Source organism: Gymnoscopelus microlampas (genome assembly GCF_963454915.1).
Source record: "Gymnoscopelus microlampas genome assembly, chromosome: 5".
In the NCBI taxonomy this organism is placed as follows: domain Eukaryota; kingdom Metazoa; phylum Chordata; class Actinopteri; order Myctophiformes; family Myctophidae; genus Gymnoscopelus; species Gymnoscopelus microlampas.
The window spans coordinates 46,005,116-46,021,131 of record NC_139942.1 but is presented as its reverse complement, the minus strand read 5'-3'; the positions used below and the strand labels follow the sequence as shown (position 1 = coordinate 46,021,131).

The window sequence follows — 16,016 nt, the reverse complement described above, 5'->3', positions numbered from 1 at the left end:
GGCCCTGTTAAAATCCTTTAGAATGCGCGATGGACTGTTTGTAAACAACGTGCACATGTCCCTGCGTCTACTAGTGCAGACCACGTGTCAAACGGAGCCGCCATGTTTGAGTTCTGACCGTTTATGTTAACATGGGAAATGCGAGGAGAAAAAACTACACGGGCTAAACAGGGGTTTTAGTGTGCGCCTTAGAATGGAGGCCGACGGGAAACAAAAAACGGGATCGCACTTCCGGTCGACTTCCGTTGGTGTTACACTGAAAATGGTCCGTGTAGAAAATTGAAAAAAAAAAACATCGAAAAAAAGGAAAAAGCACCCGGACCGTAGCACTACGGTCTCGGCGCTTAACAGTTGCATTTAACGGACCGTAGGACTACGTTCTTGGCGGTTAATGTGTTAAGGCCTTTTTAATACCTTATTTTTGAGTGGTGCCGAAGGCAACCACTCCTATATCTGGCTTTGTCCGTGTGTCCGTATGTATGTATGTATGTATGTATGTCCGTGTGTCCACCAAGCTAACATTGGTCAAGCATCACGTGACACGTGACAATATGTTGAAAGGGTGTGCTTTGATTGGCTAGCGGGACGCATGACGAAATAGAGCCCTATAAATAGGTGTGTCACTTCGAAACATTGTTTACATGTTTCGAAGTGACATCAGTGCCATCAGCCAAGCTAACATTGGACATGTTAGCTTGGCTGATTGAACATGTTAGCCAAGCTAACATGTTCTAATCCTTAGATGTTCTAATCTAAGAATCAGAACATTTCTAGAAAACTATGGTAAAAGATAGGGTAAGTGATTTCCTTTGGTTAAAATAGCACGGGTCTCACATATTCTAGTCTGTTTTCTATGTCTGTCCACAAACATTGATGACAACATCAATACGGGGGTCAATACGGGGCTCATCAAAGGCACCACTCACTTCACACAGGGTGTGATTTTTTTTAAATAAATGAAATGAAAAAAGACCATTACAGCATCAAAAGAAATCAACAAACTATACTACAGTATAAAAACTAGTCAAACATTGGCCAAAGTGAAAATAGCCGATCTACAAGCTCACAACACCTCGCAACACGAGGCGTTGTGAGCTTGTAGATCAGCTGTTTTCACAATATTTATCTGTGGGAACTGAGTCATATTTGAACTGGTTCCCAGTTCAAATATGATTATTTTGGGGGTTGAGAACCACTGTATTAGGCCACGGACCTCCATAACTCAAAGCGTGTACAAATGGATCCATTTAAGCCCTATATACTTAGTCGTATGATGAATAGCACAACATAGCATGTGACACGTTTTTTTTAATTAGCCATGGGAATGCCTTTCTAGGAGAGGGAATCACTTTATAAACCAAACTAAATGCATTGGTTCTTTTCCACGCGCAGCTGCCAGAGCCGCTCATCCTGTACCGATACTACAACGACTTCATCGGCCTGGCCAAGGAGTGTCAGAGGGCTCTGGTGGAGGAGGCCGAAGCTGCCAGAACGGCTCCGCCGGGGGAGCCCAGCGGCCTCAGCATCCAGCTCAACAGAGTCATCTTCAAGATCCGAGACCTCCTCCGCCAGCTGCCTCCCACGCACCACAGGACACTGCACTTCCTCATAGCGCACCTGCACAGGTGAGAGCGCTTGACAAGGGCAGCCAGCCGCACGATTCATGTCATTCACACGACGTTGCAGGGAAATATGAATGGCTCACTTTGTTCCACTCTGTGGCTTCAAAACAGTGTTTTGCTTGAGGCCAAACGCGCCGTTAAAACGACACCTGGTCTAAGTCATCTCCCCAGGACAGAGATATTTAACCCATTAAGACCTGAGGTTCAGATTCTACAAATGTCTTCTAAATCAGCTTTCTTAAAGACTATTGTTGCTATATCAGTGGTGCTCAAACTTTTTCATGTCAAGAAAATATGTACTTGTCCGCGGACCTCCATCTCAAAATATTTTGTTCCAGGGACCCCCAGAAGCAAATATTTGAGTTAAAAATGATGTTTCAAAAAATATATGTATTCAAAGATTTGCACAAAATGTTCGCGATTTTTCAAAAATAGCAGATCTACAAGTTCAAGGCTTAGTTTGATCGATAGTAAAGCAACACAATTAACAAGGGAAAGACATGCTGAAGTCACAATCCTTTGTTCCAATATCTCAACTGTCTGGGGACACAATGTTCCAGAGAATGTGCTCTGGTGCAGAAAGCAAGGTATTTACGCCTTACAGATCAACCTGCATGCCAATGACAAACCCGTAGATTTTGTTCAAATTCTATACAAAACTGGGACTGAATAAGTTCAGCTGAACGGCAGCATTCGTACCCAGTCGCCCACATTGCGTTCAGTTCATATCACAATTGTAATACGCAGCGAAAGAGAACTCGCTGGATGATTATGTAGCCTTCTCAGTGAACCAACGTTGACGGATGTGGTCATTGGTCTTTCTGTCAGCAGGTCTGTCCGCACATAGCACAGATGAACAGATAATCAGACTTCCCCATAATGGACTTATGTAAGCAGCACAGAGCCTGCATTTCCTCATAGCACAGAGGAACTAGAGAAAAGTACCTGTGTGTCACATGACTGGTGCTGGTTGACATATGTTCATGGCACTTACACTGACCTTACACTTTTATGGGTCGCTGCATGTGCTTTTCTAAATCACAAAAGAATTCCCGGCCTACGAAAAAAACAAAATTCACATCTGGGAAAAAGGAAACCTTTCACAGTGTTCCAACATTGCCTTAGCAATATTGTGCCATAGTAGCGGTGGTGGAAAAAGTACTCATATTTTTTACTTAAGTAAAAGTATCAATACCGCAATGCAGAAATACTCAGTTACAAGTAAAAGTCTGGAATTCAAAATGTACTTGAGTAAAAGTACAAAAGTATTGGTATCAAAATGTAATTAAAGTACCAAAAGTAGAAAGTACTCATTATGCAGAATGTCCCATTTCACAACGTTTCAAAAAGAATCTTTTGAAAATAGCAGATCTGCTGCTCACAATAAGTTGCATTGCAACGCATTGTGAGCTTGTAGATCGGGTATTTTCAAATGGCCGAAATGTATATAATAGGGCTGAAGTGGTTAATGCATGTTTTCTAATATTAATCAAAATCTACAAAGTAACCAGTAACAAGTTTTTTTTTTAAATAGTGGAGTAAAAGTATAATATTTGCCTCTGAGATGTAGTGGAGTAGAAGTAAAAGTACAGAAGATTGGAAATAAGCCAGTAAAGTAAAAGATACCTCAAAATTGTACTTACGTACAGTACTTGAGTAAATGTACTTAGTTACTTTACACCACTGCGACACTAAATGCATCCCCCAATGCCTCCCTCCTGTCCCTCAGAGTGACAGAGCAAGCTGAGGAGAACAAGATGACGGCCAGCAACCTGGGCATCATCTTTGGCCCCACGCTGGTGAAGCCACGGCAGACGGACGCCGAGGTGTCCCTCTCCTCTCTGGTGGACTACCCGTACCAGGCCCTGATGGTGGAGCTGCTGGTGAGACACTTCCACATGATCTTTGACGTGTCGCCGTCGCAGTCGCCCCCCAGCGGCGCCCCCCAGGCCTCCCTCAGCGCCCAGGAGAAAGAGCAGAGGCTCAGCAGGCATTCCACGTCTCTGGTGGACATTAAAGAGGTGAGCGCCGTGGGTTTGTGTGGGAGAGTGCATGGTCAGGGTTACGGTGCACGTTTCTGCATTGCTGAAATATTCTTTTTTTCGTTTGTACTTTAGTTAATTTTAGTTAATTTTAGAGTTAATTTGTTAGTAGTGATTTTTATGTTTAGTTTTTGTTTAGTTTTAGTTTTTAGTTTTTCAGGGATTATGAGGAAAGTCTTGATTTAAAGAAGCCGAAAAGGTAGAATGAAATAATTGATTTCGTTTGTTTTCTTTTTTTAGTTTTAGTATTTTTTTTTCTTCTCTTTTTCTCATTTTACTCTCGTTTTTGTTTCAGTTTCAGTTAACAATATAGGTGTTTCCCTTTTAGTTTTACTCTTAGTTAGTTGGAAAATGCAATTAAGAAAGACAGGGTAGAAAATGTGCAACAACAAAACATCCTGTTTTTGGCTGTCTATGGATGACAATGTCAGTTGGTGGGTCAGTTGGTCTGAATGTCCACCACTGTGCTCCCAACAACATTTTCCTATAACTACTGGCTGGACTGCCATGAATTTGCTGTGCACCTTCATGCTCCCAGGAGGATAATTCCGTAATGATTTGAGGGACCCCATGGCCTTTCATTTAGTGCCACCCTCAGGCCAAAATGTCAACTTAATGCACACTGATTTTGGTGACCCCATGGCCTTTCTTCTCCCCCAAAATATCCACTTGTTTTTTGTAGCTTTTCAAACAATTATGGCATTATGGTACGTTCGTGCACACCCACAATGATTTGCCTGTGGAAGGCCCATTCTGTGTGGAAACTTCACAAATAAATGGAGCTTTAATTCCAGTGTGTGGATATGTTTTCTCAGACTATTCTGTTTCACTTTAAAGCCTTTGGGGCTCTGAGGAGGGCAATGTCAGTCAAACCACTTTGTAAGGAGAAGCATGGCCTTAAGCAGTCGCGACTCGCTAGCATGGCTTTTAGACTCTTATGCTTAATCACCCCATCAGTACGATGGAGTCAAGTACCGAAAACAGCAGATCTACAAGGTCACAATGCATCACAAACAATTGTGAGCTTGTGGATAGACTATTTTTGGCACGTAACACCATCGTACAACAAAGTATAGACCAATTCTTTGTTTACCAACATTGAGACTGGATGCACAGGTGATTGTTTTATGCAATCAATTCTCAACCTGTTGTTTCGGGGTACGCTAGTTTCAGCGCACCCCAACCCCCTCTTGTGTGTTGGCTAGTGCTGCACGCCCTAGCGGAACCTGACAGAATGGGTTTCATTTGGAACCAGTATGACGCTTGCAACCAGTGTGATGTCGTCTGTTAAGGGGTTAGGTCAGGATTTAAGTCAGGATTTAGCCATGCCATGTTTTAATTATTTTCAAAATTATATTTATGGTCTGAAATGTCCTATTCTTAGGATCAACATCCCCCAATAGGTGGACTATTGACTCATTGCTGTCTGTGTTTGTTTCTCCACAGAGTGCCAAAGTGTTCAAGAGACACTCGTCGGTGATCCCGTCCTCTCACATACTGGACGAGGTGCGGGAAGTCCAGCCTGGTATGGACAGAAGAGAGGGCTCAGCCCCGGACAGGCTGAACGGCCTCGACGCCGACGTCCAAAGGTCCACCCTGGTGTTCGGCCGTCCCAGCCCCCACTTCCCATCCGTCGGCGTCGCCCCCAAGGTCCAGATGCGCAACCCGACGCGCTCCAGACTCATATCTCGACCCATCAGCATGCCGCTGGAGCGCCTGCCGGGCCCCGCCCAGCTCAACGAGAGAAACAGCCGGAACGCCGGCGACAGCCCCGACGGGCGGGTCTCCGCCCCCGACACCATAAAGGAAGCGGCGGAGCCGGAGAGGCCCAGAGCCGGCGGCTCGTCCAGGGTCAGCACCTACTACATCACGCCCTTCATCGACACTCAAACCATGCAGCGGCGGACATGGGACAGGAAGTATAAGCACTATGACGTCACTCCCAGGACGGCCATGATAGTAGCGAACCTGCCTCCGGCGAGCTCCGCCGCTAAGCCCCCGACCCCTGCCGCCACGGTCGTCGGGTCGTTCCCGGGGGCCGCGAGCAGCAGCGTCAGCACCATACTCCCCAACAGCCCCTACGCGGTGACCGTCAAACCGTTCTGGACTTCCAAAAGGGAAAGCGAGACGGATAAGCCGGCCACTGAGCCGGGTGGCTCCTCGCCGCGCCTTCCCATCAGCTTCAGGCAGCCACGGACTCTGCAGCCTCCTCCCGGAACCTTCTACAAACCCCCAGTCAGGGCCAGGACGCTTCCCAGCTGGACCACCATGGTCACCACCGTCACTACCACCTACAGTACCAACACCAGCGCCTCGCTGCCCTCCTCCCCCACTCAGACACTCAGCACCTCCCCCACCACACACACCAGCCCCCCGCTGACACGGCTCCAGTCGCAGGACTCCGTAGACGGCGCCGCCGACCCCAAGGTCGCAGCCTCGGCCGGCCTTTCGCCCCCTCAGTCCCCAACCCCCAGTAGTCCAGACGAGTCGAGCCCCAGCGAGGCTAAACCCGTCTACCAAAGACTGCGGCCTCGACGGCTGCAGGAGCTCGAACACAGGGAGGCACATTTTGTCTGAAACTTTTAATTAGCCAAACCTTTTATTTTATTGTATAACGACGTGTAAATATAAATGTATCTGTGCCATAGTGTATATTGAATAAAAAAGAAACACTTATTATTTTTCCTCAAATAAAATATGGGAGTGAGTGTAATTGGTCTAGATCTGTGAAAAAGAACCATCAAAGTGTTACGCTTAATTTATGCTCAGTTGTACCATGGTGTTTGTAGATGGGCTATTTTTGGCTTGCGACACCCACGTGCAACTATAAGTATAAATCAGGCTTTACATGTGCTAATATTGTGTTTGTTACATGCTGCAGCATGCTGCAGCATTACTGCCGGAGCATTACAAACGCACGCAGTAAAACAAATTGCGATGCCATTGTTGTATGTTTAGTGTTTATTTAACAAAAAGAGATTATCATCTATTTTTCTCCCTAAGAAATGATACCAGCCAAGGAAAGTGATTTGATATTGTTGACCTATCGTTCTGGATGTTTTAGATACAGTATAATACATTTACTAAGTATGAGTGCAGTTATTGATTTGTTCATGATCTGTATGAAAGGATGTTTTATCACTCAATGCACTTACTCAATGCAGGTTCAAATTCTAATGTAGTCATGCTATATATATATATATATATATATATATATATATATATATATATATATATATATATATATATATATATATACATATATATATATATACATATATACATATATATATATATATATATATATATATATATATATATATATATATATATATATACATACTGTACATACATATGGCTGGAAGTATTTTAATATGTTTTATCAAACAAAGTGAGTTCTGTGTAGCCTGTGATTGGTACATCTGATTCTCTATGTAAATCTTTTGTATCTGTTTACGTTTTATATTCATCCATATGTTACTTCCAAATGACATGTTTTTGTCATGGTAATTTGTCTCACCAAATTACTGACTAAGCCAGTTATATGACATGCAACAGTTCTTGCTGCAAATTAAAAGAAATGTAGTTCAAACGATACATGCTTGTGTGAAGATTCTTAATGCGTTTCAGACATCCAGCCAGGATCTCATGTTCTCAGAGAACCCGGGTTAGGTTCATAACCTAAAGTGACACCCTGGAGTCATACTTTTACTTGATGTCTATGATTGTAAGTGTGTATTTTTCCCAGCCTTTGTGTCGTAATGCAATAAGGCTTTCGTTACTCTCACGTGTGCTTTAGGGGCTTAGCTCTTGCCTGTGCTTGCACCAGTGCCATCATAACATAGTAGCCTATATTTACACCAGTGGTCGCTGCCATATTTGTGCAGAGTTAATCCCTGAATTTACCTGAGATTCAGCGTAAGCCACTACCTGTTATCCATTGTACACAGAGAGCTCTCTCAGGTGGGTTCAAGTGGTTTTACTCTGCTCCCGTGAAGCCTTCCTTCACATTACTCCTCCCAGCCTAATCACTTGTGTCACCAGCTCTCCTCTGACGAGCTGACATGAGGATGACTCATGTCAGACCTGCCTAATGACACAAAACCACCAAGCAAGCTGTACACGGACGGTGCTCCATTCACTTCTCAGACGTTACCACAAAAAAGCACATAGGCCTATTTAACGTAATTTTTATTTTGGGAGCAATTTAGCTGACACTCTTATCCAGAAGAACATTATACGGTACAATAAGAGTGCAGGTAGGCTCAAGTACACTTACTGAAGACGAAACCTGTGATGTCAAAGTTACAGGGCTCTTTATCAACCACTAGCCCACCTGTTAGCTTCTTTTACAGATACCCCCCTAATTCTGCGTCAGTGCTGTCTCTTTCTGTCCCTGCCCATGTTGAGCTGGCCTGGGAGATTAGAGCAATCAGATTAGGAATGCTGCTGACCTGCGGGCAGTGGGGAGAGAAAACAAAGCTGACGGAGCCCTTCCACTTATGCCTGCCCTTACTTCTGCTTGGTTGTCAACCTCTTTCTTCTAGATGTCGTACGACTTTTATAATTTTCCATTAGAGGTAAGACTGGATAATTGTTTAGGTCAAGATTAGTGTGTTTTGTGTTGTTAAATTGGCTGTAAAAATGTCTTAAATGCCTGAAAATAACATGGCTTTCAATGGCCGGTAGCTAGTACCTGGAACGACTTCAATCGGGTAATGCAAGGCTATAATGCAATGTTCAGGGGCCATATATGGTGTTTTTTGTGTTTAAGTAATATGACTTGATGCACCTTTCATCATGACATGAAGTAATGCCTTATTCCAGTACCACCAGTCCACCACAATTACTGAAAGCCGCACCGCAGTCATTTCTTCCAGGGATTAGATGTGTTTGCCTCAACAATTAGAGAATGGTGTCACAGACCATGTGTAAGGGAGACCTGTCGTGCATAATTACTGTGTGAATGATATGGTGATGCTACAAGTGTCTGACACATAATGACAGTCTTTCGTATCCTCTCTAAGTGCTGTGGTGTGGTGTTCCTGCTCTAGACAGGTATTTTGTCTATGTGCTTACCTTTGTCTGGCAATAGACACACTAGACAGCAATGCCAGGAATAATGTACAGCATGTTGCTCTGAACAAATGACTCGGCACGCCTGACATTCTATAAGGCCTTCAGTACACACACATGCCACACCACAGACAAGCCGCTGACAAAAGGAGAAATTTATGTTGTGTGTATAACAAGATTAAGAATGAGATTTGGAGTGGCAGTTTCTTATTTGTAAAGGCTTTTTATGATTGATAGTGGAGCAAGTTAGGTTACTGCAACCCTTAACATGCAGACACTCATACTGTATAAGCATGTATGCAAGCAGACACATCGCACACTAGTCGCACAAGTTATTAGACAAGAGCTGGCAGACATTGTCTGTGGCTAGTCAACCAGACACATTTGGGCAAGCAATTTAAATGTAATTAAAGTCAATGTATCTGTTTTATCAAAAATGGTTGTTACAATCTAAGATATAAATGAGAAATATTATCACTGTGACTGAGGAGAATAAGAGAATATAACTGACAAGTACAATAAATGTACAGTCTTTGTTTCCCAGGTGTACAGACAGACAGACAGACAGACAGACAGACAGACAGACAGACAGACAGACAGACATGGCCATCTGCACTTGGACTGACCAGACATAAATACATATAATGTAGGCTAAAATGATGCAGGTACATACAGTACGTATACTGTAGGCATGTAGTAGCTACAGTATATCACTATGTGCAACCTAGAATGCAGTGGTTTCCTGACACACTGTACTGTACACAGATAAGGAACAGCATTGTAACAGCATAACAAGACATAGTTGCAGAGAATAGGAGGGAAGTATAATATTTAGACAGTAGCATGCCGAGTACAGTTTGTCCAATAACATTTGTAACCAGCAGGACTATTGATGGAGTTGTGTGTTTCCAGGTCCATTATTGATGTAATCAATGATGGCGCTGTCTGTGTGTTTCCCAGGTTTATTACAATCTGATGACCCCGTCCGTCGGCTGACCTCCAGAGTCATGAATACAGGCAGTCAAATACGCCTGTTACTATGGAAAAACTGGACTCTACGCAAGAGACAGAAGGTACCGTATCTAGCTATCTCTCTGTCTCTGTCTGTGTCTGTGTCTGTGTCTGTGTCTGTGTCTGTGTCTGTGTCTGTGTCTGTGTCTCTGTCTCTCCCTCTCCCTCTCTTTCTCTCTCTGTATGTATAAAAAACCTTTAAAAATAGCAGATCTACAAGAAAATAGAAATAGAAAATAGCAGATCCACAAGCTCACAACGCAAAGTATATATAGTTCTGAAGTGGTTTTGTAATAATAATTAAAATTAACTAGTTACTAATGTTTTCAAATAATTATAGTAGAGTAAAAGTACAATATTTATTTCTTTGACATGTAGTGGAGTAGAAGTATAACTATTGAAAAAGTAGGCCTACTGCAGTAAAATAAATAAATAAAAATAAAGTAAAAATACCTCAAAATTGTACCTAAGTAGGCTACAGTACTTGAGTAAATGTACTTAGTTTACACCACTGTGTAAACCTGTGTCTGTGTCCAGATTCGGTTCCTGGTTGAGATCCTGTGGCCAGTGGTGTTATTCATTGGACTGGTGTGGCTGAGGAAGGCCAATCCACTCTACAAACAACATGAATGTAAGAGGAAGACATCCCTACATCCCTATACCAGGACATTAGAAATAGTGTTGCCATGTCTGTGCCTTGTTTTTCTGTTAGTTGCTTGTAAATATTGCTAGTTGCAGGTTGCTTTTTTAAAGGGCTTATTTTTAAAGAGTAGTTGCTTCTGAACAGATTTTGTGCCAGGGATCCCCCATATAAGATTTTAATCAAAATGTTTAACTTTTTTTGTTGTTGAAAATAGCAGATGTAATGTAAATTAGATTGGTTTAAGTGCTGATGCGGCCTAGTGGCTTCTTTTGGGCTTGTTTTCATAGATCTAGTTGCTTATTTCTCTCGCAAAATCTGGCAACCCTGGTGGTGACTCAACCTCAACCATTACTTAATTGTTTCACCGATGTCCTCCTGGTCCATTTGTTAGCATTTCTTCCAGCTAGGCCTGGGGGCATTTCTACCTATTATCAGTGCAGGCCCATTAAGGGGCCCCAAAATAATTTAGTAAAAGTCTAAGGTGAACAAAATAATGTATCATATCATGTCGCCGTTTGAAGCCGAAGCCTGTGACGTTTGACGTAACTAATTTAGGCAGGCGACCATTAATTTAGGCGGGCGACACCGTCGTCATATGACGACAGAGTTTAAAGGTAGGGTAAGTGATTTACTTTGGTTAAAATAAGTGTTAAATAGCTCTATATTCTGATAGCACTCATTGCTATAGAGTGTTTGTTCAGTAAAAGGAGTCTCCCATGTCTCTCCAGCTCCTTATTAAACAGAAAAGGCATTTTCAGTGCTCTCTCCTGAATGGCTTAAATGTTGTCACCTTCCTGAAAATGTAGCTACTATATATATTCTGTTTACTAAAGAGCTGGAGAGACCCCTCTGACCGAACAAACACTCTGTAGCAATGATTACTATCAAAATATAGTAGGCCTACTTTAACCTTAAACATTATAAAATATTAAACGTAAGGTAGGGTAGGGTAAGTAATATGTTTTGGTTAAAACACCATTTTTGTTTAAAGGTTAAAGCTCTGTATTCTGATAGTAATTGTTATATAGTGTGTTTGTTCAATAACAAGGGTATCCCTGTCTCTCCAGCTTTAATAAACAGAAAATAAATGTTCAGTTGGGTTGCCAATTTCAGCCAATCAGGAGAGAGTACCCATTTATCAGCTTCAATTTCATAGTGTTCCCATTCCAATTTTGTTTTGTAATTTCTCTGTGTCATCACTTCCAATCCCACTTGTTTAATCTCCTGTGTGAGTTCTCTCTCTTGATTGGATAAAATTGCTATCCCGACCTGAAAAAGCATTTTATGTTTAATAAAGAGCCGGAGACTCTTGTCACTGAACAAACACTTTATAACAATGAGTAGGCCTACTATCAGCCCTTTAATATACCAATATGTTTGATGTAGCTTACCTTTTTACTTCTTTTCACCTCTTTAAATTTTTGTTTAGTCGTGTGACAAAATAGTGTATTGCTGTTGTCAGGCAGAAACCTCCTATCTAACCTTTTGTGTTTTTTTTTCGTAAATTAACACCCTACTTGATCATACAGCGTCACACAAAAGCATCAAAAGTAGCAGATCTACAAGCTTGTCGATCTGATACTTTTACTACTTTTGAATTTGAATCCTGAAAAGCAACAGTTTTGGACATAATGAGGTTTCCACCCGACAGAGACGATATAAATGAATCATAATTAGTGCTGTGACTTTTCCATCATGTCTCCATGCAGGCCACTTCCCCAACAAGGCCATGCCTTCTACAGGCATCCTGCCCTGGATGCAAGGCATCTTCTGCAACGCCAACAACCCCTGTTTCAGACACCCTACCCCAGGAGAGACCCCCGGAGTGGTTTCCAACTATAACAACTCAATGTAAGCCTCTCTCTCAACCCTGTAGTCAGTGCATTTTCATTCAATTTAGAGTTATTTGAGGACTATGAAGGTCATCAAGAATACATTTAAATAAATAATGAATACAGCAAATAAATACAATGAGAATGTAATATCTGAGACGTAATTATTATTTAATTAAAGTCATACTATAGTGAAATAACCAAAAAAGAAGCAACATCCTATGCCTAGTATTTTGAGAACCGTCCAACCAACCCGATCTCACATAACATAGGTGAAATAGCACGGATGTCATTCCGTACATAGACGACTAGAAAACTAGAAAACCTGTGCATGTTAGCCGCCTCGTATCTGCCTCCATTGACTTTACCATGTCTGAGGCGTGCAGTCTCAAGCGAACTGTAGCCACGTGAAGCACCACCGAGCGAGCTAAAGCGAGCGAGTTGCCGTGCTGAAAGTTGCGACGTCCGCAACGTTCGAGTTTGAGTTGTATACCGATAGGCACAGAATCGTAAATCATGTTATGGGGACTGACTGTTCTGCTTCCGGGTTGCAACCTGTGTTATTTTGTGGGATTCGCGGCTCATATGCACGGCTTTTCGGGTTTTCTAGTCGTCTATATTTCATTCTGTGCTATTTCACCTACTGTATGTTGTGTGAGATCAGGCTGGTCCAACAGAGGAGAAGAGACAAGAATCAAGAGCGTTTTATTAGTCACTCACTCAAACAGATACTGTACAAGCAGTGACATGTTGTTTAGCATTGATTGATTGATTGAATGCTTTATTTGTCAGAAATGTAAACAGCACATCATATACAGTAAGACATTAAAAGCTAAAAGGATAAAAAAAAGTCCTCCTGGGGACTTGTTTCAAATACGCAAAATGATAATGAAGTTTCTTTGTGTGATGATGATGCGTGGGTTCTAGGCAACGTATCAGACTAAATTGGTTGTGTGATGATGGTGTGTGTGTTCCAGACTGGCCAGGTTCTATGTGGACGCTCAGGAGCTGTTGCTCAACGACACAGAGTTCCAGCAGCTCGGCACGGTGTGGCGGGAGTTGTCCTCTTTCTCCAACTTCATGGACACCCTACGCAACAACCCCTATCTGGTTTCAGGTGAATAGAACCAAATCTACCCACCATAATACTTGTAATATAATACGCCAGTTTTAGGGCCTTTTTGTATCTATAATGTATTTTTAGGGCATTTGTCTTTTGTTACTTACAGTACGTACTTACTGTACGCCTATTAGCCCAACTTGTCCTGGGCCAGTTTCTCCAGCTGTCCCCATGTGTGTGGCCAGATCTCTTAACATCTGCATCCAGGTCACGCCGCCAGGTGTTTCTTGGTCAGCCCCTCTTCCTTCTCCCTTGAGGGTTCCAGGACAGGGCATATCTTGTGATGTCAGCTGCAGGCTTGCGAAGAGTGTGGCCAATCCATTTTTCCCCCTGTTATGTTATGGGAACGAAAAAATGTGTGATTGTCGGTTTGAAGAGATGCCAGGCTCAGAGAGTCCTGCATGGAGAGTTTTTCTTTTCTTTTAAGGGAACGTAATTTGACTGTCTACTCTAAATATTCCCCATGTGATAAATCCAGGGACGCATAAATCCCACCAGAACATTTTGTAAAAGAAAAGTATGTGATTTAAGACACATATATTTTTGACACAATGCTTTGACCTGTATGTGAAATCACAGCTCTCATTCTGAGAGTGCCTGCCGTCTAGTCTCACTACCTCTTTCCAGCGGAAAACTTCCAGGACTCTAAAGTGTGGAAAAGTACCATATTTATACTTTCAGAGTTACACTAACTCACCTGATATTTGTGTACTGCTTTGTCTGTCTGTCTGTTGTGTCTCACCTTTCTTCATTAATTTCCTATGTGTCACCTTCCTGTCTGACAGTCTCTATCGTTCTATTTCGTGCATGTTAATACTTCAATATTCAGTACAAAAAGATACAAAGTATCCCGTTCGCTTGTTAATTGACACATAACAATAGCACAGGTAAGCTGATATGATGTTCCCAGCCTTCATGAGAAACATGAACGTCGAAGCATATACAAACCTGTTGCTGCTTAGGGCTTTCTTTGTTTATTTGGGTGGCTTGTGTGCATTCAGTTGCCATGGTAATATTCAAAGTAAGTATCCTCTTCAAGTAGCCTACAATGACATATTTGTGTGAACATGATCTGCAGATGAAACGTATCCTCTCAAGATCACTGTTTCTCAACGTCGGGTTCCGGGGACCACCAAGGGCACAAATTGACCCTTACGGGTCTGTAAGACACAAGTTAAAGGATTCCTTTGCCCATTTACAACCTTACTGTATATTCATAATGATTGGTCCTCACTCCTCACTAAAGTCAATATAAGATTGCACCATTTCTGTCTACTCTCTCTGCATCTCATTGATGGTCTATGGACAGTTCAGAAACCTGCCTACCAATGACTATAGTGAGGATTTTACAATTAAGTTGTACATACTTGATTTATGTTTCAAATCAAGTTTTTGAAAATAGCAGATCTACAAGCTCACAACGCGTCACATCGGCTATTTTCAAATAGCCGATTAAAGGTTAAAGTGGTTAAACTGATTTTAATGCTATATTAACCAAGTTTGCTGGGTACTCCCAGGAACCCCCTCAAATGACCCCCATGGGGGTCCCCGGACCCCACTTTGAGAGCCAGTGCTTTAAAACCCCCCTTAATCTCAAATCAATCAATCAGTCTGGTTGTCGGTCAGGGTCTGCCTGTCTGGAGCGGTCCTTCCTGTCCTGATGTTCCTCGGTAGTGATTGTAATGCCCTCTCTCTTTATCTCTGGCGTCTGCTCTTCCTGTCCAGGCCGTGGGCTGAAGATAGATGACATCTTGAAGGACGGCGAGAACCTCACAGCCTTCCTGTCGAGTGAAGCAGGACTGTCTGACTCGGTGGTCTACGAGCTGGTCAACGCTCGCCTACGACTTGAACAGGTGCAGTGAGCAGTGGCCCATACAATACAGCTATTGTCTCGCGTAGCCGACCGTGCAATCAGAGGATCAAAGATCAGAAATCTTATCATTGTTCCGGTATGAAGGACTGCCCTAAGGTTTTTGAAGTGGCGCTGCAGTGCAGTTATTTTTTTTTAACACAACCCAATTGTTTCCACCCAGTTTTAGCCGATAGTATTGTTCTTATTTTTCTTTTAAGGGAACATTATGTGACTGTCTAAATATTCCTCATGTGATAAATCCCACCAGATGCTAGAACATCTTTATTAAATTAAAACATTTTGTAAAAGAAAATTACGTGATTTAAGACACATACATATCAGTACCTGGAGATCTCTGATTGTCTTTCTACGGAAGGCTATACGTGTGGAGGCATTTATACTTTGTCCCATGACCGATTAACCCATTTAGCAACATAGGTTTTTCAGAAAACTGTTAGGATGTAGAAGGCATTTTGTTGCTGTCGGGTAGAAACCTCTTATCTCAATTTTCTAACTTTTTGTGTTTTTTTTTGTAAATTAACGCCCTACTTGATCATACAAGCTCGAAAACGCGGTGTTGATTTGAGCTTGTTGATCTGCTACTTTTGCTGTTTTTGAATTTGAATCCTGAAAAGTAACGGTTTTGGACATATGAGGTTTCTACCCGACAGAGACGATTTGTAGAATCGGCCTCAGGCCTAAACGGGTGAAACTAACTGATCTTCAATGTTTGTTGAGACTCTGTAATGATGATGATGGTTATGATGATAATATACTGAAAGCATAATTTGCGTTTCGTTGTTAGCTTGAAAATCATT

General features: G+C 42.3%; 2 protein-coding genes across 5 annotated transcripts in view; both read left to right on the top strand.

Annotated features, from left to right (window-relative positions):
* The window catches only part of LOC311045414 (rho GTPase-activating protein 29-like), a 56,250-nt gene extending 49,380 nt beyond the window's left edge, over nt 1–6,870 (top strand). For all 4 annotated transcript variants that reach the window (XM_084057274.1, XM_084057276.1, XM_084057275.1 and 1 more), the window contains 3 exons: nt 1,393–1,625; nt 3,352–3,643; nt 5,111–6,870. In XM_084057274.1, coding sequence (XP_083913400.1) covers nt 1,393–1,625; nt 3,352–3,643; nt 5,111–6,241 — 1,656 coding nt within the window. In that variant the 3' untranslated portion in view covers nt 6,242–6,870. The remainder of the gene's footprint in view (nt 1–1,392; nt 1,626–3,351; nt 3,644–5,110) is intronic.
* Nucleotides 6,871–9,747: 2,877 nt separating this feature from the next.
* The window catches only part of LOC311045134 (retinal-specific phospholipid-transporting ATPase ABCA4-like), a gene marked incomplete at both ends in the record, with an annotated part of 110,528 nt that continues 104,259 nt past the window's right edge, over nt 9,748–16,016 (top strand). Inside the window, 5 exon segments of the mRNA XM_084056944.1 lie at nt 9,748–9,813; nt 10,289–10,382; nt 12,104–12,245; nt 13,204–13,343; nt 15,072–15,199. Of these exon segments, the coding sequence (XP_083913070.1) occupies nt 9,748–9,813; nt 10,289–10,382; nt 12,104–12,245; nt 13,204–13,343; nt 15,072–15,199 (570 nt within the window).